This window comes from Lynx rufus, unplaced genomic scaffold (genome assembly GCF_022079265.1).
Source record: "Lynx rufus isolate CCGP_SWC_20201006 ecotype Redwood Valley unplaced genomic scaffold, mLynRuf1.p SCAF_37, whole genome shotgun sequence".
In the NCBI taxonomy this organism is placed as follows: Eukaryota; Metazoa; Chordata; class Mammalia; order Carnivora; family Felidae; genus Lynx; species Lynx rufus.
In genome coordinates, this window is record NW_025814853.1 from 2,415,812 (window position 1) to 2,443,240 (window position 27,429).

The 27,429-nt window shown below is 55.7% G+C and overlaps 1 protein-coding gene across 1 annotated transcript in view; it reads right to left on the minus strand.

Annotated features, from left to right (window-relative positions):
• Positions 1–3,190: 3,190 nt before the first annotated feature.
• The window catches only part of NPLOC4 (NPL4 homolog, ubiquitin recognition factor), a 59,661-nt gene continuing 35,422 nt past the window's right edge, over positions 3,191–27,429 (minus strand). Inside the window, exons 13-17 of the mRNA XM_047093947.1 lie at positions 12,073–12,144; positions 8,799–8,894; positions 7,630–7,746; positions 5,985–6,087; positions 3,191–3,993 (exon numbers count right to left, since the gene is read on the minus strand). Coding sequence (XP_046949903.1) covers positions 3,836–3,993; positions 5,985–6,087; positions 7,630–7,746; positions 8,799–8,894; positions 12,073–12,144 — 546 coding nt within the window. The 3' untranslated portion in view covers positions 3,191–3,835. The remainder of the gene's footprint in view (positions 3,994–5,984; positions 6,088–7,629; positions 7,747–8,798; positions 8,895–12,072; positions 12,145–27,429) is intronic.

Consider the following 27,429-nt stretch of genomic DNA (forward strand, 5'->3'; position numbering starts at 1 on the left):
TAGCACAGTACGTTGAAGGGGCCAGCTGCCAACTGTTCCCCGGGCGTGGAAGTTAAACTGACATCACCGAGGCTGCCGTGTCTGCCAAAATGCACAACCGGTAGCAGTTCTAATTGGCCTTGCTGAGGCGGGCACCCCCCCCCCCAAGGGCAGCGGACAGCCACCGCTCCACGGTTTCCGGGTGCTGGGTTGAACACAACGTGAATGTGACCCTCGCAGTCTGTCGTTCGCCCTTTTTGATCCCAGGTGAAGTCTGGGCTGGAAAGAGATCACGGCCTGAGCTGAAGTTGGACTGAGCCACCCAGGTGCCCCATAAGCCTTCATAATTGGAAAGTGGGGGCAGGCTCCTTTCCTGTGCCCAGGGCCCAAGGCCTGTCTGCCAGTCTGACCACTATTCCTCTTGAACTACCCGCCCATATTAACTCCCATCCCAGTCCTCCCAGGCTGTTCCCCAACACCGAGGAGCTGTCCTAGAGAAAATGAGCACATGGGGAAGTGGATCTAGGAGGTGGGTTGAGCTGGGCAGGCCTTCCCGCACCCCGCCCAGGTCTGGCCTGGACGGCCAAACCCTTGGCTGGCCAGGACGACCCTGCAGGCGCTGTTGGGCCAGGTCACTCCTCTGTCCCTCTCCCTCTGCTCAGGAGGCCTAGCAGGATCCTGGCCCCAAGCCGGGGAAGCCCACACTGTGATGTGAGGATTTATGAGCAATGCCCTATATAAACAGAGGGGGGCCCTGGGTGCTGACCCCTGGAGTTTACAGACACGAACACAGGGCTGAAGGCCAGCAGCCTCTCGTGGGTGTGCAAGGTGCACGCTCCCGCCAGTGCTCTCTGTGCCAAATCTGGGGGCAGTTCAATCTTCCTAAGGTCAAATGACACTGCCAGCCTGGGGGGCGAATCCCTGGTGTGTGCACGGCAGCAGCAGGCCCTGTTGGGCCCCCTCACAGGCAGCACGTCCCCTCTGCTTGGTTTCCTGAGGTGGGGGTGGCTCCCCTCAGATCCAGCAAGTGCAGCATTCTGAGGCGCACCAAGGGCCGGGTATGGCAGTGACCCCAACTCGGAGGCCGTGGTTGGGAGTGTGAACCGCACGCTGCTTGGAGCAGCCAGGCCCAGAGGCACCTAGGGCCCCCTGACGTCAGCAGGTGCCGTTTTCTATATACTTGTCCAGGGAGCAATGAGTCACGTGGCCCAAGGACTGGGTGGTGCAGACAGGTGTGTGTGTGTGTGTGTGAAGGCGGGCACCTGAACCCCAAGAGGGAGTGCCTCCTGGCCGCCGTCATGCGACAATTCAGGACAGGCAGCCTGTCACCTCCCGGCTTGACACCCCTACACCTGTGCAGTGGAGGGGCTTCCAGACTGCGTCCTTCACCTGCTGCCTGACACCAGCACCTGTCCCCAGACAGAGAGACCTGGGAGCAGCCACGTGGCTGACAGGCAGGGAAGCGCCCGAGGGAGGCCACGCTCCCCTCTTCCACCGGATGACACACCACAAGTCAGTGCCGGGGAGCCCGGGCAGGGGAGAGGGCTCCTCCATAAGAGGACAGTGACGTGCAGAGAAAAGTGAAGTCACGCAACAGGAAGCAGACTCCGACACAACCTGCAGACAGAAGCTCGACGCGCAGGGAGAGGCCTCGGGGCCCGGGATGACAAATGGGGAGCCCAAGAGTCGCTTCAGGCGTTTTATTAGTTTCCCGGCAGGGCCGGAGTCCAGGTAACGCTAACGCAAACCCAACTGACGCCCACCTGTAAGCCCCAAGCGGGGCTGGAGCGTGAGCACCAGGAGCGGACCAGTCAGAGGAGGCCGGGGCGGCCAGCTGTGTGCACCTGGGCGGGGGGGCACGCGGTCACCCCTCGCCTGGTGACGAGAGGGGGGGTGTGCGCACAAGGGCAAGGAGGATGCAGGCGGGGCCGGGGGACCCTCCCCTGGGCCAGAGGAGGTGGCTGCACTGCCCACGGCCAAGGCCTCTGGCAGGGCGCCCCCCCACCCGCATGCTGAGCTGAGTCTGTCTATTTGGACGATGAAGTAAAGTGCGTTACTGAACAAAGAGTGACTTGAAACCAGAAGCAGAGAAATCACAACACTTTTCCTTCAGCTGAGACGGAAGGAAACGAGTTCTGCATCTGCCAGAACTTCAGAGTGAGGAGACTGTTGGCTGAAGAGAGACGGAGAGCAGCAGGTGGGTGAAGGCGACACCAGGAGAACCGGCGGGGGCGGGCCCGGGAGACACACAGGCTGAGCACAGGGTCCCCCGCAGCCTCGCGTCGGATCACAGCGGCGAGACGACACGGGGCCACGCTGGCGGGGACTCTGTGGTTCAGGCCGGCCGCTCCGCACCTCTCCCGCCACCCCCCACCCCCAACCGATGGCTCTGAGGCCAGACCCACCCCAGCTGGCCCCTGGCCTGGAGAGCAGACAAGTCTCGTGTGCCCCATGCCCGGCGGACTCGGAGGTTCCGGGCACAGCCCTTGCCACAAAAGCGGCCAACACGCAGAGAACGGGGCTCTCTGTCCCCAGTGCTACGGGTAAGGGAGGATCACACAGGCCCGCCTCCCACCCCCGGGGCAGAGACACGAAGTCCTCAGCACGGTCTGCGTCCGGGTCGGCCTCTCGTGGGCATCGTGCAGCGAAGAGACGTGGCCGGCATTAAGGCAAAGAGGCATCGGGGTGCCGCCCACAAGTCCCCGGGGACCCCAGAGCACACGTGCAAGGTCTGACCTCGACCCCTGGCAGCGGCCCTCCCTACAGGCCGGCCCCTGCTCTCTCACGCAGGCTTGCCGCAACGGCCACACACCACGCAGGCGGCTGGGGGCCGGCAGGGCAGTGGGAGGAAACGGTGCACGGGGCAAAGCGGGTCCTGGACAACCCAGCTCGCCCCACGCAGGCCTGGTCCGAGGCCTCGGGGAGGGGGCAGGGTGGGGTGGGGGGAGGCGATCCTCGGCGGAACCACCGCCGCCCTCCTGCTGGTCCACCGAGTCCGCAGCTGTGGCGGCTGTGTGGCTTGGCAGAAGAGTCTCAGGCACTGAGGTTTACTTCCAAGAACTGACTGTGGGTTCCCGTCCACCCTCGCCCACCCTGTGCCCACCCTGTGCCCGCTCCCAGGGACTCGGTATGGGAGGGCAGGAAGTGGAAACTAGTCTCTCTCACTCCCCTTTTATGTTGTTTTTACCTTAAAAAGAAATAAATAAAAGTCTTCCGGGCAGAAATTACTGATAACTGTTATTACAACCAACGCAGACTTTAAAAAGCCCCACCTGGATGTCTGGTGAGAGCGAGAAGGGTGGGCAGCAAACTAAGCCGCAGATCAAGCAAACGGTGGGTCGGCGAGCCCGGTCCTGCTCACGTTCCGCCAGACGGCGGCTGCTGGCAGGGGAGGAAGAGGCCTCACGGGCAGGGTCTGCCCAGAGCGACAGGTACGGCGGCCACCAAAAACTCCCAACTGGAACCACGGGAGGGGCAAGAACAAAAAGCATCCAAAGGGAAGGGAAGAGAAAGCTGGATGGTGGCAGTAAGGCCTCGGCGTCCCTCCCAACCCCAGGTGACGATTCCGAGGCACCCGGGGCCTTCCACCACCTCGGAGTCTGGCGCGGGGCGTCTGCGGGGGGGGGGGGGGACCACCGTGCCGCTCCGCTAGGAGGCTGCTGCCGGCCCGCAGAGCGCCAGGCTGGCTCTCCCTCCACGGAAGCCTGGTGCTGAGAAGCTTCGTGGGTCGGAGACCCCAGGGCAGCCCCCCTGCCCCGCCCTTCAGGGCTGCCCACCGCGGGGCGACGGTTGCAATGATCCCGGCTGCAGAGAGAGGCTGCGGTGGGCCGAGTCCTGCCAGCAGGGGCCGGGGGCCCTAGGTCCTAGGGAGGCTACACATCTCGCAGTGGCCGGTGCCCGGCTGGTTCATGAAGGTGCAGTGCTGACAGGCCCACATGGCGGCCGTGGCAGCGTGCGTGGAGCCGCCCACGGCTCCATACTCCTGGAGGCCTGGAAGCTGCACTCCGACCGTGCCTGTGGGGGGAGAGAAACGGCCACTCGTCGTGGTTCGCCGGTAGCGGGTGGGGCGTGCAGGGACGCCCCACCCGCCCCAGAGCTCTCCTGCACCGCCCCCAGAGCAAATGGGGGCTCGCAAAGAAAGCACTATAGGTAGGGACGGCCTGGGTGCCAGGACCCCCGCTGCGAGTCCCCTGCTCGCACACAGAACCCCGCTAAATACACGACACCGTTGCCCGCAGAACCCGAAGCCGTCACCCGTGACCAACTCTACCCCACCGCCACCCTCCTCGTGTGCCGTGTCCATGGCGCCCTCCTTCCTCCTGCTGCGTGTGGGCTCTTTGTGAGAACACCGGTGCTGGCTACCCACTTCCCTGGTGATGGCCATCTGGCTCGTTGACAGTTCCGAGCCGTTATCAACAAAGCTGCCATCAACGTGCTTGCACGCACCTCCGCGTGGGCCTGTGTTCTCACGGCTCGGGTGAAAACCTAGGAGCAGGCTCGCCGGATCCCAGAGGAAGTGACCGTTTACAAAACGCGGCCAGACAGCTTTCCCGTCCTCACCAGCGTGGGCGAACTCGCGAGCACGTAACACTGCCAGTTTCTCGTCTCAGCCACTCTGCCGAATGGGTAACGGTCTCTTGTTTATTGCACTTTGCGTTTCCCTGACGACTAACGATGGTGACCGTCGCCGTTACCTCTTTTTGTGAAATGTCTCGCCCGGTTGTTGTGTTTTTAAATTCGAGTATGGGTGACGTACAACTTTCTATTAGTTTGGGTGCCCAACACGGTGACTCGACAGTCCTGTACGTTACCCAGTGCTCCCCCCACGTTATCACAACATCCCTGACTGTTCCCCGTGCTGTGCTGGTCAACCCCGTGCCCAGTCTCTCTGGGCATTCCTGGGCTGACGCTGAGGGCCCCGGAATATTCAAGCTGTTGCCATCCGCATTCCCGTGTGAAGGATTCAAACGGAACGGTGCCGGCGTGGGGGCCACGGGTACCAGAGACTTGCACCAGGGGCTGAGCGCCGCTGGCTGGCACCAGACCGCCGTTCTCCCGAGGACACGAGGCTGCAGGCCTACGTTTTCGGGAATTTGGTGGGGAGACCTTGTCCTCTGCCTCAGAATACGCGAGCAGTGTCTCAGAACGCAGGGCAAGAGTAAAGGCACGTGGAGCTGGCTGCGTCACTGGTCCGTCAGAATCGTATAGGAAAAAACCTGACGAGCAGCGCAGCACAACAAATACTAGGCCCTTCGGGCCCCCGATCCCCCGGGGACCTTAGCATCAAGAGAGAACAAGAACTCTCCATCTGGGTGCCCTCACAGCGGAGACTCCACTGGCTCTAAGATCTACCCACTGGACTGAGCAAACGCTACAGACGCCCCCCATGTGGATTTGCCAAGCCGTGTGAAGAGGGCATTCCAGAGCTTCTCAAAGCCACAGGGCAAAGGGCTGCACCGCGGCCACCACTCTCAGTGCTCGGCCGGACGGGTCGGCCACAGCGTAGCACCTGCCCGGAAGGAACCACAGACGGAAGGCTCTTCCTGGGCAGCGTGCCGAGTCAGGTTCCGAGACACAGATCCCCACATTCTCTTCGGAACACTTTCCCTCCTTATCCATCGAGAAAGTTCGGAGGACCCGCAGAAAGAAGGGGAAAAAGAAAAGGCTGAGACCAAAGGTTTCTGGCCTTTCAGCACTTACGTGAATGTGAGGTCTCTGTTTATCTAAAATAAGGGCTTTCGAATTGCTCCTAAGACGCTGGACGCTTAGCAGATCCCCCATATACATGTGGGTGCGTGCACGGAACTGTATCCCAACGATCTGGGTGACCTTTACAGCACGCACGTTACAGCAACGAGAAGGGCCGTGCTCGTGTGATGGCCCATGACACCCGTCGGGGCGCACCGGGGGGTCCGGCTCCCAGGACATAAGCAGCTTTGCCTGGGCTCCAGCGCTAGGAGTAGGAGAGCAGGACCCTCGGGACTGAGGAAAGGGAGGACACTTACTGCAGAGCTGCTCGATGGTGGCCCACTGTTCAGATTTCTTCCACGTCTGCGCGAGCTCCTCATTTCTGGTCCTCACAGCCTCCAGCAACAAGCTGATGCTGTCCTGCAAGAACCCAAAACCGAAGGCTCCAACTGGCTTTGCCTATGGTGGGCACACTCCGCTTAATAAGCTGCTTCTTATGAACCGTGTGTTGGGAAACATCAAGACACTCTTCAAAGGGAATGTAAAAAACCTCACAGGCCGTCACCATGAAACATAATACCACACGCCTAGGTCTATACATCTACATGCTGAATTTTAGTGCTAAAATTTAAGTTCTTCCCAAATAGCCCTAACGTGCTGCTCTCTGTCCTAAGCCAACCAGCGCTCTCAGCCACTGGACACTGAAGCTCACATTCCTTTCCCTGAGGGCCCAGATGCACAGACAGGCGCCTGTGGTCGTGGGGTCCACCCTCCACCCTCACGCTTCTCCCTGGAGGCTCTCTACCTTCTCAACCAAGTCTGTAAAAATGCTCTCTAGATCCCAGGCCTCCAGGGTCAACGTGCAGAGAATTAAAATAGTTTATACGTTGAGAATCTCTAAGAAAGCTTTAGGGGCTCTCAGGAGCTCCCCGGAAAATGTTTTCCAGCAGGTGACCGCCAAACAGTACGTGTTTACTGGCGAGGAGGCCGTGGTGTGAAGAGCCCAGGCTTTCGTCACCTGTCCAACCGGACTGGCAGTGGCTACACTTGGGGCCGGGGGGCCACTCTCTGGGTTTAACAAGGCAGGCAAAGAAAGCCAGTGGGGAGTCTCGGGGTGCCTGATATCAAATACCAGAAGTGGGCAGTTCGGGGACAAAATACAGACACCAGATAAACCCAGCAGGACCCAAGAACGGCTATAGGCCCCCTGACATAGGAGAACAGTGGGGAGGGAGGGGCATCTCCTCTCCTCTCTGTCACCTGCAGGCAATGTGTTGAGTCAGTGGCTCAGAAAGAACTCGTCCCCCTCTCTCTGGTGTTTCCTTGGGTCTCCGACAGAAAGAAGGCACAAAATAAGTAGGGGCCTCCTGGCCGGGCCCACTGACCACCGCCTACCGCCCCCTACCCCCGCAATGCTCAGATGGCAGCCAGTGTCGGTGACAGACGCCCTCTTCTCCCTGACGGCATGCCTTAAAAATGCCAGCTATGCAGCTGTGCACTCAGGGTCTGGACGCTGGCCAACCTTCTGGGCCTAGGCGATAAAACCAAAGCTGATTCAGGAGGAGGCGAGAGACCAGTAAGAAGCAGACGCTAGGATTCCAAAACCGTTAGGACAGAAACTCCGTAAATGGTTGATCTCTAAAGCTCCACGCTAGAGGACACGGAGCTCACTATTGTCTGCCTCCCACGGGATTATAACAAACGAAGCTGTCCTCCATCACGGGGGGCAGACACTTAAAACAAGTGGTTTCAGTGCAAATGCTTCGTGTCAAAAATCCATCATTCTACCGGCAAGCCCCTTGTGAAAAGCCACCGCCCGCAGGACGTAAGGGGGACTGCGACCCGGCTTCCCAGCCACGCTCTGGCTTGAGAGGAAAAGCAGCGTCTCTTTATAGCCAATCCTGCCCGAGGACCACAAAGCCAGGCGCTCGGCGGGCGCGCACACACAGGCCGGGCCCATACCTGCAGAGGCATGACTTCATTGGTGACCAGAAAGAGCAGGAGATGGAAATCCGAGATGGTGTCCAGGAACACGGAGGAAGTATTCTGGGACAGGTAGGTGGCCAGACTGTGGAAGTCCTAGAGTGGTGAGGCAGAAGGACGCAGTGAACGGGAGCGTGCTGCGGCCACCCCACTGCCCAGACAGCTGTCCGTCTCCGCCTGGGCCACGGCCGAATGCAGGGTGCGGACACACACCTCTCCCATCTCGTTCTACAGCCACCGACGGGGACCCAGGCATAGGGACGCACGTGGCCGCGGCACAGGCCGTGGCCCTCGGCACACGTGACGCATCGAGGGACGTGCAAGGGAGCACGTTTATAAAGCTGACCCAGCTGGGAGACGCGTTCAAAAAAAGGCACGTCCAAGTGGAGTGGGCTGCGGGAAGGGCCCACTTCGGGGCGAGACGACTGGTCTGTGCTCCCTGTGCAGCCGCGCTGTTGACTGGGGCAGCGTGACTGCAACGAGGAGTAACTATGTGTGCGAGCTGGGGGGATTATGAGACGCTGCGCCTTCGGCAAAACTCAAAACAGTTCAAGAGAGCCACCCGGTAAGTGGCTCTGCACCGCTACAAGCGGCCCGGGTCCCCGCACAGACAGATGCACCTAGGAACACACGTGTCCTGGACCATCCGTGTGGCAGCACGAGGCAGCTTCAGCAATTCTGCACGGCCTCCGCTGTGCCTCAGAGGAGGGGCCACCGCGCAGGACGTGGCGGGAAGCCCAGGCGGCCGGGCCGCCCGAGGCCCACGCGGCAGGATGACAGAGCAGAGAGAGACATCTCCACAAAGACGGGACGCTGGTCAACAAACAAATGACACAAAGGTTGTTGGGAGAGGACACAAGTGATGAACAGATCTGGGGAAAAAAAGAAGTCAGCCGACCACGGCTCTTCCGGCAGATCCACAGGCCTGGGGCCTCCGAGGATTTGCCTCTGTGGGGATTCATCAACCCCACTCCAGAGAGGGTGTCACGGTGACCAACAGTGTCTCGAAAAAAGTCCCAGCTTGTGGTTTTGCCCTAAGAATCAATCGGGAGAGTGTCAAAGCTTGGTACGTTCTGGGAAAACGACACTGACACCAGATAAACAAGCGGCAGTTACTTTAAATTATGTTTGTAAAGAAAAGAGCTTACCTGTGTCTCACCCAACACGTCCCGGTTCTCAATAGGAAACGGATTTTGCGAAATAGAAAAAGTATAAACTGGATCCTTGGGGAAAGTTGTTGTGATCTAATGAACAAAAACACAAAGCCACGATCACTCGTGTGCCAGCGGGTGAGGGCGGCCCTCAGGTGCCACAAGCAGCGCCGATCACGACGCCCTCCCCGAGCTCCGAGTCCCTCACGGCCGCGGAGGCCCGACTGCTCCACGCTGGACGCAGCGGTTACGCGCGAACGACACGCCTCAGTGAAACAACCCCTGATGCTCAGGACTCTGGGAAGCAAACCGAAGAATCGTTTTTGACGATTTCTAGGATCATGCCATTTGTGGCCGGTTTCTGTAAGCCGACGATAAGCCAGAGGGTGCGCCGTGGGAGCACAACGGACGAGGCTGGGAGAACTCTCGGGGGCAGCCCGCGACGGTCTGAGAGGCGCAGTGACCTCCAGAGAGCCCGCGGCACCGCTGCAGGGGGTCAGGACACGTCCAGGCCGCAAGGGAGCCGCTGCTCAGCCCTGAGGCGCGGCGCACGGCGATCCCGCTCCCCTTAGACGGGCTGGAGTCAAGAATGTGTGTCCAGGGGGGAACCTAAACTCTTCATTTGGCTCAGACGTGCTTTCCTAACAACAGAGAGCATTTTAAATCCAGCACACAATCGACAGAAACTACAGGACAGTGGTAAATGTGCAACAATCGATACAAATAGTTTTCACTCCTCTGGGCAGATGCTCCCCCGCCCCAAAGTGCCACATTGTGGCTGACGCAGCTTTTCCTCTGCAACGTGACACCAGCGGCAGCGGGTTACACCTCGTCCAGATTCAGAGCAGCTATTCTGGTTCCTTCGGGACCATTTCTCGAGGAGGAAAGCGTTGTTCTGGTCTGTCTTCTGCATCGGCGAAGGCAGCGGGCTGTCTGGGGCTGGCCCGGGATGTGCTGTGACTGTGCCAGCAGGCTCAAGGACAAGCTGAGCCGGCAGCAGCATCTGAGACCAGAGCCCTGACGGTCTTGAAGATTTTATTTTACTTTTTAAAACAATTTTTTAAAGTTTATGAATTTATTTTAGGAAAGAAAGACCGTGAGCCAGCAGGGGAGGGGCAGAGAAAGGAGAGAGAGAGGGAGAGAGAGAAAGAGAGTGAGTGAGTCCCAAGCAGGCTCCACTCCTCGTTGTGGGGTTCCATCTCATGACCATGCAACTGTGACGTGAGCCAAAATCCAGAGTCAGATGCTCAACCGAGTGAGCCGCCCAGGCACCCCAACTGAACAATTTGTTGATTTTTACTTTTATTTTTGTTTATTTTTAAATGTTTATTTTTGAGAGAGAGAGGACGTGCATGAAAGCAGGTGAGGGGCACAGAGAGAGGGGGACGAGGGATCTGAAGTCAGCTCTGCGCTGACAGCAGCGAGCCCGACGCGGGGCTCGAACTGACGAACCTCGACATCATGACCTAAACCGAAGTTGGATGCTTAACCGACTGAGCCACCCAGGCGCCCCATTTAAAGATGTTACTTTTACGTAATTTCAGCGCCCAATGTGAGGCTTAAACTCACAACCCTAAGGTTAAGAGCCACACACTCTACCGACTGAGCCAGGCTGGCACCCAGCCCACTCATCTTTTACTGACGGGAGCGTGCAGCCGTGTGGACTCCAGCCCCGGGGCCACGTACTGGCTGTGTGGCCTGTGAGCTGCGGACAGATCCTAGGCCTCACTCTGTCCCTCTGCAAGACAAAGACAGCCCCGAGTGCCCACAGTCACCAAGGTTCAGACACGCAAGCCTGCATTATTAGTCTCAGCCTCTGTCCTTGCTGCAGAGACCAAGGTCTGCGGACTGTGCAGTGCTCTCCCTTCGGGAGGCAGAGACAGTGGTGGACCAGCACAACAGGGCACCTGCCAGGCCACGGATGTGGAATTAAGAGATGTCTGTGCTGGACTTGTAACCTCCCCTTAGAGCACGGCCGAACCAAAGTGCCCCAGGCGGTCTGTGAATATCTCAGACACCGGAGAGGGGCGCGGTGAGCCCAGCACCTCGTCTCCTGTTTCAGTGCCCCCCACCCAGCCAGCTTCAGGTCATCTGGCCAATGCCCGGCCACCTCCACGGCACATCCACGGCATTCCGGGTAGCGAGGCCCATCCCTCCTCTCGCGTGACATTAGTGGCCTGGTCACGAGGTTTGAGGACATCAGACAAGCCTGGTCGGGCGTGGGGCTGGAGATGGCCGTCTGGTCTGGACACCTGCTCTCGAGGGACTGTTCCAGCCTCCCTCCACAAGAACAGAGAGCTCAGGTGTCTCGGGGCGCAATGTTCCCTTACAACCAAGCTCACTGACACAGCACACTAAGCGAGAACTCGGTTCTTTTCTAAAAGGAAAGGGGTGGGGAGGCCACGGGGAGGGGAGACCTCAGAAAGCTGGCTTTAAATCATGCCGACCCCTCCTAAGTGTATGTTCCATCAATCTGTTTTCATCTTAATTACACCCTAGGTAGTCTAACAAACAGATGCCTTTACGGCCTAGGTAATAAATATGTTCTCGGGAGCTGTCAATTGGAATGGAGCACCGGTGGGCTTGGCTCACGGGGACCTGCTGCTCCAAATGCAATGATATTTTACAGCCTGAATCACATGCCCTTCCTGAGTCCAAACACGGCCAAAGAGATCCTGGCCGGAAGCAGTCAGGAAACGAGCCGCTGCCCATCCCCTTGGGAAGGAGCTGGCTGCTACAGATGCCTCGGGCACTGGAGCCCTCTGTGGCGCTCTGGCCGGGGGCCACACCTCCCGCAAGGAGGGGAGCCTGGATGGTGGAGCCAGCTGCCTCCTCGGCTCCCGGAGCTCTGCCCAGGAGAGCACCCGCCGACTCACCCGAGGACAGTCACAGCCGTGTGCCCCCGGGACTGACTCAGGTGAGGCGGCCCACCGCAAGCCCGGCCTGGCAGCCGCACCGTCACCAGCACAGCACCGAGCACACCGAGCACAGAGCCACGCCGGGCTTGGCCAGGTCGCTGGTCTAGGGTTGCATTTTTGTCAGGGAGAGGTAAACCCTAAGTTGTTTTTAAGGAAGTAAAAAAACAAGCTAGAAGAAAACCCCCGTAAAGTCACCAGCTTTTCGGGGATGACAGGAGCTCAGGGATTCACACGCTTTCTGGGTGGCTGTCCCGGGCCAGGTAGAGGGGCGACTGTCCACGCCGCAGCCGCCACTGCACGCAGCCCCCACCCAGCAGCCCGGGGGGGGGGGGGGGTGGACGACGCACACTTACGTCTATGATCAGATACTCCACGGGAAGGGGCCGGGCCAGCTGGGTGATCTCATTGCCAAACTTGTCTATGTCCTGAAACGGGAAACAAAAGCGAGAGGTGTGAGCAAGGGTTTGCTGACCAGTGACACGGCTGGCCTCTCACAGGCTTGTCTTACCTGGTCAATGGCCACAATTCTTGTGGAGTATGTAAAAAGGAGAGGAAGATGTGCATGTTTTTGTCCCGCATCTGCCTCTGTTATGATGGCCACAACATGAAGGAGCAGCCGTGTTCTTGGTTAACAGGGTGTCTCCACTGGGAGAGCGTTTTCCAGCACGCCACCCCCCCCCCCCCCCACCACACACACACACCAGGCCCGGCACTCACTGCCCCTTGCAGGACACATGGCCCGGGCCCCTGCCCGCAGGCCCCACCTGCACCTCTCTGTCCCACACAAGCGCTCCCCAACCTCGGGACTGAGTGCTAGCTCCTAACGACCCCCCTCACACCCTCCTCTGAAATCCCCACTTCATCCTGTACATTAATAAAATAAATACGTACGCAAATGAGCACACATACACACAAATATGCAGCCATGGAAAACCCCCGCCACCAATCTGTCAGAGTCTAAACTTGTTCTGCTTTGTCAGATGCACAGAACATAAAGTTTAATTATGGGGAAAAACGGCCAGCATATGTTCATTAATCATAAAATGACAATTATATCTGATTTATGTCAAACATGCTGAGTTCAAACAGAGCTCTAGAAATAAATTCATAAGAACCAACACTTTTCATTAAAGATTCTGTGAGAGGGGATCATATTTTCTATCTAAATCATCACTTAACATCATATAAATCATTCTCTGAGTCATATATAAATTATATATCCATAACTTCCAATTATGAGGCCTTACATAAAAGTTTACACTTATTAAAGCTCTCAAACCTGAAGGGAAGCCAAGCAGGTCCCCTGGAGGGGCTCCCCCTGCAGGATGACGCAGGGCCACCCCGGCACACGGGCACCTTCCCGGGGACGTCAGAGGTGTGCACCTTCTCTCCAGACAACCCACGTCGGTGGTTCCTAAGTCGAACCAGGCTTATCACCCTAATGGCAAGACCAGGGATCCCATTTGGCCCAGATCCTGTTTTTTAGAAATTAAAATTTCTCATCTGCAATACGTCTCAGTTTATCTAGGCTTTCCCTCCCTTCCTTCCAGTCACGATGTAAGAGAGCTGCCCGCCAGCACCTGCCCCTCGGCTCTCCCAGAAAATGGTCCAAACAGCTTGAACCAGCTAGCTTTCCAGGGAGCATTAGCACCCGTCAAAGGACACAATCCCGAAAACAACACACCGCTTTGTCTGTCTGCCTTCCTTTGAAGTCGGAGTGACTTCCTACTGAATTCGGGGAAGAGTCACTTGTCCTGCCACGTGCCAGGTGGCTACCCTGGGCTCGTCTGTGCAGCAGTCAGGTTGGGCCCAGCTTTCCGTGGCCCTGCCGGCTTCACAGGGGCAGCTGGAGACAGGAGACTGCTGAGCGGGTCCTGGGGCCCCAGAGGCGGTGGTTTCTTGACGGAGGAGATATGGTAGGAGGTGGGAATCAAACCCAATCAAACTAAATCACCATTTCCAAAAATACGCGCTTGCCCCTACAAGAAAGAACCTGCAACAACTCATCCATAATTAGCCCATCTGGAATTCATCTTCAAATCTAATTAAGCTCTAATATGCAGAAACATTCCTCCAGCACCTGTTCGCTTTAATCTCCCCCTCTAGGGATTTTTCTTGTTAAATGCCCCTCTCTCCTTTTTCTGTGTCGTGCTATTCTCTTTCAAATTTTTTTTTTTTCTCTTTCAAATTTAACTACCCAACTGTACCTTTCTGCTCCCCAAGAAAATAAAGGTGTTGCATCCCCCTCTGTTCCCCGGGGCTGGGGGAAAACAGGTAACTTCTCTCTCTCCCACATGCCTCCCTGCTGATGTCTTTGCCAGCCAGCCCCCAGTCCTCTACCGCATCTCAAAAGCAATTACTTTTTATGGGCGTCAGCAGATGTCGGACTGAGGGAGGAGGGCCTCTCAATTCCCGGGTCAGCAGTCGACAAAGCGTCAGCGGTTCCTCGTCCGAGGGGAGCGAGCCTCCGGGAGAGGCAGGGGCCGAGGTCCCCAGCACCCCCCCACCGGCAACGACCATGAGCATAGACCGCGGCACCGTAGTTGTGACATCACAGAAGAGTCTGGGGATCTCTGTCTTTGGGCCAGGCAAAGGGCAAACTCCACTGACCGGGTGGCACCATCTTGCTTTGGAAAAGGCGAATGAAATCCTTGATGTATTGCTTTTCTCTTTATTTTATTGTTTAAAGTTTATTTGGTTTTGAGAGACAGAGGAAGAGCACGAACAGGAGAGGGACAGAGAGAGAGGGAGAGAGAATCCCAGGCAGGCTCCGTGCTGTCAGCGCACAGCCTGATGTGGGACCTGAACGCACGAACCAAGAGATCATGACCTGAGCCGAAATCAAGAGTCAGACCCTTAACGGGCTGAGCCACCCAGGTGCCCCTTTTTTTAAGTTTACTCCTATTTTGCTTTTCTCTTTAAAGAACTGGCAAGATCTCAGAACAAACTTTCTCCAATAATCACCGTCTAGGAAACGGTCTCGCTGATAACCACCTGCAGACTGTCTTGTCAGATGCAGACACAACCAGTCGCCGGCATATATTAGGCGCTGGTAGCCTACAGTCCAGGCTAGATACCGCGTGCACACGACCCCTGGGTCCCCAGCGCATGATGAGGACACAAAGGGCTACCAAGGTGAGTTAACCTGTCCAAGATCTAACGGCTGGGAGGGGTGGAGGGGGCCAGAGACCCGGTCCATCCATAGCAGAATTCATCTCTGCATCAGAACTTGGCGATCTCCGCTCAACAACGCGATGGCGCCGTGAGGTCACGCACTCCAACCCTACTCCTCCCCTCGTGGGGACCATGTGGCCACAGACCCTGGTCCTGACAGCAGATTCGAATGAAAGCCTAGCTTGGAGATTCCAGGTACCACAAAATCCTTCTTCTGAGACTGGACATTATGCTAGTATGTTGTTCAGAATCTCTTCTCTTTTTGGCAATTTCTTGATTAATTGCTAAGTTTTCCTAAATAACGTTGGTAGCAAACGTAATCTCTTGTAATTAAAACATTTTGGGAGGCTGCCTGGGTGGCTGAGTCGATTGGACGTCTGACTCTGGCTAAAGTCATGATCTCACAGTTCGTGGGTTCGAGCCTTGTGTCGGGCTCCGTGCTGACAGCTCAGAGCCTGGAGCCTGCTTCAGGTTCTGTGTCTCCATCTCTCTCTGCCCCTTCCCCATTCGTGCTCACTCTCTCAAAAAATAAACAAACATTAAAAAAAAAAACACCATTTGTTTAAAAAAGCTAAATGAGGGGCATCTGGGGGGCTCGGGTGGTTAAGCATCTGATTCCTGATCTCTGCTCAGGTCATGATCTCATGGTTCATGAAATCGAGCCCTGAGTCAGGCTCTGCACCGACAGCACGGAACCTGCTTGGGATTCTCTCCCTCCCTCCCTCTCTCTCTCTCTCTCTCTCTCTCAATAAATAAACAAACAAACAAACAAACAGCTGAATGAGTGAAGGGTCCCACCCTGACAAACATGTGATGTATAAGAGAACTGCAATAAATAAACCAAAAAATAACGGATAAATGGATCACGAACCTCAATGTAAAATTAAACGATAAAAACACCAAGAGAAAACATAAGTAAGTACGTAGTTTTGGGATAAAATTATTTCCCAAATACAATGAAATGGGCAGAAATTATAACGAAAAAGATTCTTTGAACAGAAACGATTACAGCTTCTCTGTATGACAACTATAAAGAAAATGGCACCCTGGCATGTGTGTGCAGCACATGATGGGTTAATCACAAAGACCGGCCGACCGAATGCAGAAAGCACAAGGCAATTCCCCAAGGAAACAGAAGACACCCTCTCAGGATGAAGGGGTGCGGCGCGGGGTCCCGACAGCACAGCCCCGCGGGCTCAGACAGAGCCACCTTCTCGGAGATTTGGGAGAATGCATAAAACCCCGAAACACACTTATCCTTTGACAAATGACGCCGGCGCAGAGCACGTGGCAGGAGTGAGGCAGGGCTGGCCCAGAGAGCACTCCTGGGTAAGCGCCAGGCACTGGGATGGCCCCCGAACGATGGCGGAGACAGAAAGGGGCTCCACGGGCCTCGAGAGCCCCCACGGCAGCTCCCTGCAGGAGAGCTGCCCCCTCTCTGCCTCCCTGTCCCCTCTCCCCCTTCCAGGGCCTCCAGAGCGGAGGACACCAAAGATGGCTGGCTTGGCTTCCTTGCGGTCCGGCCACGCCAGACCTCAAACACACAGCCCCGGCCGTGCTCACGATGCTACTCGCCGAAGTTCATGACTCCAGTGCCTTCCCACCCACCCAACCAGAGGCCTGGCTCCAGCCCGGGTCCCTTCCTGCTAGGACGGCAGAGCCCTGGGCCCTGGCACCCAGTCTCCACACCCAAAGGCCACAGCCAGTGGACGCACGTCCCCTGCATGACAGCGCCAGCCTCATCGGGCTCCCCAGCCCTGTGCCCACAATGACCTTCTACAACAGTGAGCTCCCTCCCCTCCTAGTGCGCCTCCTCGTGGATTTCAGGCCCACCTCACATCTCCCCCCTGCTGCCCTCTCCCAGCTCGGCAGCTAGCATGTGGTGCTCGTGTTGCCTGCCGCAAAATCCACCCGCCTCCACATCCCCTCCGGCGGGCACGTCCCAGAGCCACCTTCCACCTCTGCCCGTGTCTTCCCGCCACCCGCGTCACCATCTCCAGCGCACTCCACCTACCGCAGAGCCACGGCCCCCAGACGCATCGGGCCCTGAGGACGTGTGGCCCCTGGACGAGGCCCTCCCCACCTGGCTAACTCTCACACTCTTCAGTTCTGGAGCGCCCTGCCACGCCACACCGGGACACCCCCACGGTCGCCCCACGGGCCGCCTGGGAGGAGGGCACCGGTGCGACTCGCCCACCGCTGTCGTCCGGGGACCCAGGTGTGACACCTGGCAGGGGGTCTAGGTCTGGCCTGAGTGAAGACGCTGCAGACCCTGGCGATGCCGTCCGAGGCTCTCCTGCCCCCACGCGTGCACAGTGGGTGCTGGAAGCACAGGTGAAGGCTGGTGCCGGGCGCCTACTGCCCCGTCATCTAGAATTTCGGATTTCCCGGAAGCACACGTCCGATTTTGTATTAGTAAAGTCCCTGTACGTTAAGTGAGACACAGACCTGTGCCCCTGGAGCACATGCGCCTTGGAGCTGCAGCACCCCGTCCGACGGCACCCCCTCGGGGCTCCCGCTGCCTAGATGCTCGCTGGCGAGCTTCCACCTACTACTTGTGGCCTTGCTCTCGGCCGAAGCCTGGCTTCCCGTGTGCAAACTGGTCCCCCGAGACTCCCAGTCCCAGCCCTCCAGCAGCGGCCCGCCGGCCCGGGAGCTCGGGGCCCCCGTCCACCCCCAGCCGGTACCGTCCTGTCTCTGAAAACCCCGGAGCCCAGGGCCGCCACACATCCTCTACTGTGCTGCGCTGCCTCAAGGACGCCACTCGGGGTCTCCTCTGTTCCCCGCCCGTCACCTCTTCCCACAGGACACACACGCGGGGTATTTCTTCGACGTTCACGAAACCCTGAACGAGCAAGTGTCTTGGCCCCGCTTCCCACAGCAGCACCGGCCACTGCTCCGCCTGCCTTCCCAGCAGACCTGGCTCCTCCCTGGCCTCTTCTTTAAACCGTGCTAACCAGCCCCGCGTTCCCCACGCTAGCTGCGCCAGGCCCCGACGGCCACGTGGTGCCAACGGCGCCCCCATTCTGGACCTACGGGCGCCTCCTGACAAGGAAGCTCTGCCTGGCTTCCAGGTGTGCCCTTGTGCCCCGAGGGTGCACGGCAGCCCCGCCTGTCCGTGCTGGGGGCCCAGGCCTCAGCTGGCCCTGGAGGCTCGTCTCCACCTCATCCAGGCAACAGCCCCGAACACCATCCAAACACCACGCCTGCAAATCCACCCCCAGGGAACCCCCAGGGAACGCAGCACTCTCCCAAGCCTCACCCTCACCTACCCGTGGCCGGGGTGACGATGGGGGCACCGGCACCGGCGTCCTGTCCAGAGCTGCACCAACGTGCACCAGCACCCCTAGCGGCATCCAGGAGCAACGGAAGCAGATGTCAGTTGTTAAATACATTGATTCAGCCACATATTCAATAACGTGCTCCCTTATCATTATGAGCCCCATTTAAAAACCTGATGGGGCGCCTGGGGGGCTCAGTTGGTTAAGCATCTGACTCTTGATTTCGGCTCAGGTCAGAATTTCAGGGTTCGTGGGATCGAGCCCTGTGTTGGGCTCTGCACTGACAGTGTGGAGCCGGCTTGGGATTCTCTCCCTCTCTCTCCGCCTCCCCTGTGTGCGCAGGTGTGCTCTCAAAATAAATAAACTTAAAAAAATCTGCTCTAAAATAACGGAAATGAAAAGGAAACATGCTAGACACAAACAGTGGCTACCACTGATCACGCCTTCCCTGTGTCTTTTTGTAGGAATCAAGGGTGCGACCATGAACAAGTACAACTCTTGCATTAAATTATAAAAGAAACACACACGTAGCATCAACGCAGCACAGAAGACAGAAAAGACCAGTCCCCTCCACCGTGAACACCCCCCCGAAGATAACCCAGGTCAAGCAGTGACTCCTTCAGGAAAAGCACAGAAAACACGACGCCTTGGCCGTCCTGCGGGTCTCTTCACCTTCCTTCCTTCCTTCTCCAGTGTCTCGGTCTCAGGGTACCTCTTCCCAACCCCCAGCCATTCGTTGCAGGCTGCACAGTACGTGCCGGGATGTACAGATCGGAGCTGTGGACAAGCACTGCCCTCCCGAAGGACCCCCAAGCTCTCCAGCCCTGTCCTCCGTATAAATGCACACATCGATGTGTGCACAAACACCTACACATGTATCTTTACGCTGCACGTACAGGTACATGCTTAATTTTACATTATGAGTTTTATCCCAGATTTTTTTTTTTTTTTTAAGAGAGCGAGAACAAGTGCAAGCAAGGGAAACAGGGGAGAGGGGAAGAAGGGGAGAGAGAACGTAAAGCGGGCTCCACACTCAGCACAGAGCCTGACGTGGGGTTCAATCCCACCACCTGAGCCAAAATCAAGAGTCAGACACTCAACTGACCGAGCCACTCAGGCGCCCCTATCCCAGATTTTTAAATAATTTTCAAGCACATGCCTTTAACAGCCACATACGTAATATTTTATCCCAGAGACATATTTTAATTGAAGGCCCTGTTATTGAACTTGTAGAATTACTTCCCGTTTTTGTTTACCACATACAACAACACGATGAGTAGCCTCAGACAGGCATCGGTGTGTGTCCCATCTGTAAGCCTGCAGGCCACAGCCCACAGCCTACAGCCCACGGCCCACAGGAGTTACTTCAATGCTTGCCTGTGGAGGTCTCTTTGCTCAAACTGGTATTTTCCTAAAACATGTGAGAAATGAGTGTCTCAAACCCCGTAAGTCTGTAACAAATTGTGGGAAGCACTGCTAGCCTGCTCTCACCGACAGGTGAGTGAGCAATCCAGGGAAACCACAGCAGGATTAAAGAAACAACATAGGCTCCGGGACAAAAGGGAGCTCGCTTCTTAAGTGCAAGAAACTTACAAGACATGCAAGCAAAAAGCAAATCTCCAAATAAAGAGCATTACCAGAAAGACAGACTCACAGTTAATGATAAAATCCTGAAAGCACTTATTTCATGGTCGCAAACAAGATAACAGTACTGGTCCCTGGACACTGTTCTGGAAGCCCTACCAGCATGAGGAGCCGAAATGAATGGGAAAGGGGAGACAACTGCCATTTCTGGACAATATGCTCATCTGTGCAGAAAACCCACAAGAATATGTATATAAATTAGAGGAACTTACTACCCAAAGCAATCTACATATTCAATGCAATTCCTGTCAAAATAACACCAGCATTCTTCACAAAGCTAGAACAAGCAATCCTAAAATTTGTATGGAACCAGAAAAGACCCTGAATAGCTAAAACAATCTTGAAAAAGAAAACCGAAGCTGGAGGCATTACACTCCCAGACTTCAAGCTATACTACAAAGCTGTAATCCTCAAGACAGCATGGTACTGGCACAAAAACAGACACTCAGATCAATGGAACAGAATAGAAAAACCAGAAATGGACCCACAAACGTATGGCCAACTCATCTTTGACAAAGCAGGAAAGAATATCCAACGGAATAAAGACAGTCTCTTCAGCAAGTGGTGCTGGGAAAACTGGACAGCGACACGCAGAAGAATGAACCTGGACGACTTTCTTATACCAGACACAAAAAGAAACTCAAAATGGATGAAAGACCTAAACATAAGACAGGAAGCATCAAAATCCTAGAGGAGAAAACAGGCAAAAACCTCTTTGACCTTGTCCATGGCAACTTCTTAACTCAACACGTCTCTGGAGGCAAGGGAAACGAGCAAATATGAACTACTGGGACCTCATCGGAATAAAAAGCTTCTGCACAGAGAAGGAAACAATCAGCAAAACTAAAAGGCAACTGATGGAATGGGAGAAGATGTTTGCAAATGACGTATCAGATAAAGGGTTAGTATCCAAAATCTATAAAGAACTTATCAAACTCAACACCCAAAAACCAAATAATCCAGTGAAGAAATGGGCAAAAGACATTAACAGACATTCTCTAAAGAAGATATCCAGATGGCGAACAGACACACGAAAACTTGCTCAACATCACTCATCATCAGGGAAATACAAATCAAAACCACAATGAGATACCACCTTGCAGAATACCACCAGAATAGCGAACGCTAACAACTCAGGCAACAACAGATGTTGGTGAGGGTGCGGAGAGAGAGGATCTCTTTTGCACTGCTGGTGGGATTGCAAACTGGTGCAGCCAGTCTGGAAAACAGTATGGAGGTTCCTCAAAAAACTAAAAATAGAACTACCCTATGACCCAGCAATTGCACTACTAGACATTTATCCACGGGATACAGGTGTGCTGTTTCAAAGGGGCACACGCACCCCAATGTTTATAGCAGCACTACTGACAACAGCCAAAGTATGGAAACAGCCCAAATGTCCATCGATGGATGAATGGATAAAGATGTGGAATATATATACAATGGAGTATTAGCGATCAAAAATCTTGCCATTTGCAACTACATGGATGGGACTGGAGGGTATCATGCTAAGTAAAATTAGTCAGAGAAAGACAAATATCATATGACCTCACTCATATGAGGAGTTTAAGATACAAAACAGATGAACATTAAGGGAAGGGAAGCAAAAGTAATATAAAAACAGGGAGGGGGACAAAACATAAGAGACTCTTAAGTATAGAGAACAGAGGGTTGCTGGAGGGGTTGTGGGTGGGGGGATGGGCTAAATGGGTAAGGGGCATTAAGAAATCTACTCCTGAAATCATTGTTGCACCATATGCTAACTAACTTGGATGTAAATTAAACAATCAATAAATAAAAAATAAAATAAAATAAATTCAAGGAACTAATAACACACAGCAAAGCTGCCGAACACACATTTACCAATTTCAAACAGTTTGAAAACCTAATTTTTTTTTGGCCCAAATATAGGCTAATGTAATGCTAAAAATGTAATTTTAAAAAGACACAGGGGCACCTTGGGCGGCTCAGTCGATTAAGCGTCCGACTTCAGCTCAGGTCATGATGTTGCGGACTGTGAGTTCAAGCCCCACGTCAGGCTCTGTGCTAACAGCTCAGAGCCTGGAGCCTGCTTCTGATTCTGTGTCTCCCTCTCTCTCTGCCCCTCCCCCATTCATGCTCTGTCTCTGTCTCAAAAATAAATATTAAAAAAAAAAAAAGTTAAAAAAAAAGGTAAAAAGACACAGTGTAGGGGGAGGTGCCTGGGCGGCTCAGTAGGTTAAGCGTCCAACTTCGGCTCAGGTCATGTTCTCACGGTTCATGGGTTCAAGCCCGCATTGGGCTCTGTGCTGACAGCTCGGAGCCTGGTGCCTGCTTGGGATTCTGTGTCTCCCTCTCCCTCTGCTCCTCCCCAACTCCCACACACGCGCGCGCGCTCTCTCTCTCTCCCAAAAACAAAGTTAAAAAAAAAAGTATCGGTTGACTAACTTAAAAAGTAATAATCCTCATATCTATTTGATGTTTCATTTCAAAAACTTTGAAAAGAAAAACAGATGGCAGTTTGATTCATCTGAAGTGACGTTTTCATTCATATTATGCACGTGAGGGCTTCCTGAGCATGTGCTGCGGTGGAGCCAGGGGCCCACGCTATCACTAAAGGAGGCAGAGAGCCTGGGTGAGGGGCCTCGGATGGGAGACACTGAGCTCGTGAAAGAGGACACCGGATTCTGTCATCACCCGCAGACCCACAGCTTTCCTACAAAGGGTCAGATGAAGTCACTGTCCAGCTGTTCAGAATGGCAGCCAGCAGGACCTTAGGTCTCAAGTGCTAAAAATGAGTCAAAATACTGGTTTTGCATTACAAAACACTGCATCACAAATGCATCTAAGGTAGGAACTTTGGGGGTGGTAGGAACTTTGGTAGGAACTTTGGGGGTGGGGGCGGGGATAACTTAACTCTCACATGGGTTCCTGGCAGGGTGTGATTTGACGAGTGAAGTACCTGCTACAGAAACAGGACCTGAGGGCCAGGTCTGTGCTGTTAAGCCTCATGGTTTTGGTTTTTATTTTTTTTTTTTTTTTAAATTTTTTTTTTTCAACGTTTTTATTTATTTTTGGGACAGAGAGAGACAGAGCATGAATTGGGGAGGGTCAGAGAGAGAGGGAGACACAGAATCGGAAACAGGCTCCAGGCTCTGAGCAATCAGCCCAGAGCCTGACGCGGGGCTCGAACTCACGGACCGCGAGATCGTGACCTGGCTGAAGTCGGACGCTTAACCGACTGCGCCACCCAGGCGCCCGGTTTTGGTTTTTATTAAACACCATGAGGGAGTTGGGGCAGGGGGAGGGGTGGAGAAGCCCTAAACAAGGGACTAGGAACCACCCCCCTGGAAGACCGATGGGAGCACCCCTCCCCATTAGCTCCATTACTGCCCCAGACCTGAGAGGCGTCCGAGCGAGCCGCCACAGGAAAGCCTTACTCTCCCTCAACGGCACCAGTCTGGAAGGAGCAGGGGCGGCAAGAGCCATGGTCCTTCACTCGCAGGCATTTCCAGACACGCGGCCAACAAGGAAAGCGTGCCTGTCCCCTACGACACACGCCCTGCCGGTTGCCCAGCATGTCCAGCCGGGACCCCAGGTTTCTAGCCAGAACCCCGTGTATCCGGCCAGGACCCCATTTGTCCAGCCAGGACCCCAGAGTGCTGCCCCTGCAGTGGCAGCAGCCGTGTGGACTCAGGAGCAGAAAGAACGGAGCCAGGAGGTGCCGGGAGCCAGAGCACGGGCGAGTCGTCTGCCCCTCTGCCCTGTCCCTTCCCCATGCCCGGGAGCGCTCCCACCACCCAGTAACACGGACACACACGCACAGATGAAGCAATCCAGGGGGTGTTCAGCCTCTATTTCTTTCTGGTTGGTGAGGAAGTAAATTCTTTGTTACAAGTGGGGTTGTTTCCAGTTTCAAAAGTCCCTCTCCAGGTCAAGGCCCCGCCGCCCCCACCGGGCCGCCTGGTGCGCTGATAAGACAGACTGAGGACCACACCCCACAGACACAGCTGGACCTAAAGACGTTATGGGAAGCGGTGAAGGACACATCACAACAGATCCCGCGTGTGCGATTCCATCAAGCAAACCCACACAGGAAGCAAAGGAACGACTACCAGGGTCTCAGGACGGGAGGCTCGGGCTCTGTGGGTTTCTGTCTAGGGGACAAAGGTTCTAAATTAGGTGGTGGTGCTGGCCCCACGACCCTGTGAATATGCTACACACCAGCCAACCGTGCGCTTTCAATGGGTGGATCGGTGATTGTACTACATGTGAATTTCATCTGTCAAAAATGGTTTAAAAATTTAGACTTGAGGGGCACCTGGGTGGCTCAGTCAGTTGAGAGTCCGACTTCGGCTCAGGTCAGGATCTCGCGGCCTGTGAGTTCGAGTCCCGCGTCAGGCTCTGTGCTGACAGCTGAGAGCCTGGAACCTGCTTCGGATTCTGTGTCTCCCTCTCTCTCTGCCCCTCCCCTGCTCGTGCTCGCTCTCGCTGTCTCTCTCTCAAAAGTAAATAAATGAACACTGAAAAATTAAAACAAAATTTAGACTTGGGCGCCTGGGTGGCTCAGTAGGTTGGGCGTCCGACTTTGGCTCAGCTCACGATCTGACGGTCTGTGAGCTGGAGCCTCCCACCCGGCTTGCTGCTGACAGTAGGGAGCCCGCTTCAGATCCTCTGTCTCCCTCCCTCTCTGCCCCTCCCCCACTCAAGGGCACTCACCCTCTCGCTCTCTGCCTCAAAGATGAATAACCATTAAAAAAAGAATAAATCTTTGAAAACAAAAAAAAAAGAAAATCTCTCTCCACGTGGACACCTGCTCATTAAGAAAAGGATGTCAAAGGCGTCACAGAGCCTACAAGCACTGGAACGAGTTCCAGTTCCCCAAGTGCTGCCTCCAGGCCTCTCCCAGCAAATCACTCCAGAACACGCACTCCAGGCAGCGAAAACCTCCGGAAAGGGAATCCCCTCCAAAACTCTGTGCACAATGAGGACTCTGCACAGACAGCGAAGAGAGGGAAGCCCTTCCTCCAGGCTTCACGCAGGGCATCCAGCTCAGCAGGCAGCGCCCTTTATCCATTCTAGAACTCCACGTGCTAGGAGCGTCACAGGTCTCGAGTGTCCCCAGGGATGACAGGCTCCCGCGCGGGCAGCGTGCTGGCGCCCAGACTCTGCAGTCCCGGCAGCCCCCGCCCGTGCCCCTCCACCTGTGGTTGCGCGAGCCTCCCTGAGCCTCCTCTCTCCAACCAGAAAGGGGAGGGTGACAACCACAATCGGAACGAAACCTAACCCAGCGGCCGAAGTGGGGAGTAGAGGAGACGCTTGCAGCTCTCAGAAAGCCACGGCCCACGGGAAGCACAGTTCTCAGGTAGGAAAGGAGAGCCCCGAATCCCACCCCCTCTCAGATCCACGCCTTGGCACCCCGCCAGCTGCCGGGACCCAGAGACACCCACACAACGTGCCAAGCGGCCCCCATGAACAGCTTGAGAACACAGACCGTTAAAGCTGCACTCGAGAAGCTGTCAGAGAGCCGTGGGCACGCGGTGGCGAGGGGACAGGGGACTGAGCGGGGGGCCGTCCTCAGGGTGTCCAGCGCACACAGAGCCAGGGGTGTGCTGGGGAGGGCACGTGGCGGTGCCACAGCTACAGACTGGACACTGGAGGCCCCGGAGTGCACGCCCCCCCCCCCCACCCAGTTCAGCCCTGAGACACACGGAGGCCGTGCACCTGGAGGGCAGGTCACAGCCCCCGTGCGATCTCGCGGAACAGCCGCCTCACTTCGTCTTACTGTGCTTTACAAATGCTGTGAGATTTTAGAAACCGGGGTTTGTGGTCGCCCTGCCGTCACACAAGTCCACCGGCGCCATGGCCCACACCCTTTGTGCACTTCGTGTCTGTGTCCTGTTTGGTGCTTCTCGTTAGAACCACATTTGTCGTGGTGACCTGTGCCCAGTGATCTCTGCTGTCACGTAAACTCGTGCACGAGGGGGCGGTGGGGTCTGAGAGGACGGCCTGTGGCTCCGAAAGCTCTCCTGGGGGGTGCACCGCTGTCAGACAGCGTCGCCTGCTGCAGACGAGCCGTCGGCGAGGGAACGAGCCTGCAGCAAACTTCCCGGCTGTCGTCTGGCAACAATTTGCCACAGCCACCCGGGCTTTCGGCAGCCCCCACCCTAACCGGTTGGCAGCCCCCAGGTCAAGGCAAAAAGATTACGACCTGCCGAAAGCTCAGATGATGGTTAGCGTTTTTGGGTAATAAAATATGGGTTTTTTTTATGTTTATTTACTTTTGAGAGAGAGAGAGAGAGGGCGCACACGTGAGCAGGGGAAGTGCAGAGAGAGGGGGGACAGAGGATCCCAACGGGCTCTGCGATGACAGCAGTGAGCCCGACGTGGGGCTCGGACTCACACACTGTGAGTTCATGACCTGAGCCAAAGTCAGATGTTCAGCCAACCGGGCCACCCAGATGCCCCAATGAAGTATTTTTCAATTAAAGTTTTAAAAGACGCTGTTTTTTAGACACGACGGCACGGCACGCTGAACAGACTGCAGTGTACCCAGAACTTCAGCACGCGCCGGGAAACCAAAACACACGTTTGACTCGTGTCACGGCACCATCTGCTTGACTGCGGTGGCCTGGCACTGAACGTGTAAGACCTCCGAAGAGGGCTGCTCTGAGGGCAGGAGGGGCCTGGAGGCCGCACAGCAGGGCAGCGAACACGCGGACGCAGTGATGAGGGTCACAAGGCTCCCCCACTCCCGAGAGCATGAAGGGCTGGGATTTCAGCTCACTGGCAGCGGGCCGGGGCCGCACACAGAGAACCTGGCAGAGACGGGCTTTGCACCGGGCTGGGGTGACCACGTTTGAGACCCGGGGGTTTCAAACACACAGCCATTCTCCCAGTCAAGATAATACAAGTTTTGAAGCGTGTGGGGTGGAGTCTCCATGTGTTTACACTGCACGACGCAGCAACTCAAGCTGAAACCTGTTTCAGGAGGAGATTGAATCTCCCAGTCATTCGGGGCCGAGGGGACAAACACCCGGAGCAGGTGTCATCTTACAGAGCAGGAACTCTGGACTGCACTCTGTGAAAAGGGAAGAACCCGCAGCGGACAGTCTTCCGTAAATGTCAGTCAGACCTGACCCCTAAGTACCGCTCTGGTGCATCTGGGTGCTGCATCGTGGCCCCGCTGGACAGGGGGGGGGTCGTCTCCAGGGAAAAACGTCCTCCGGGGTCTTTGGCTTTTTCATATGCGATGACCAGCACACGGCGGAAACTTACCAAACGTGTGAAAAGACAGACATTACACCAAAAAAAGACAACAGCTGCAAACCCACAGATGATACAAATGTTGGACACGAGGACCTTAAGACGCCATGATCACAACCCGTAATTCGGGGGAAAAAAAAAAAATCAACCAATCAAAACTGATCCAGAAGTGACAGACAGATTTAACAGATCGGGACATCAAAATACTCATTATAACTGCATCCCACGCGTGCAGGCCGGTGGAGGCATGGGAAACACACACACACACACACACACACACACACACACACACACACACACACCAGAGGAAACCGCAGCGATCACGCCCGGGACGGACGGTTTGCTAGATGGGAGCAGCAGCAGACC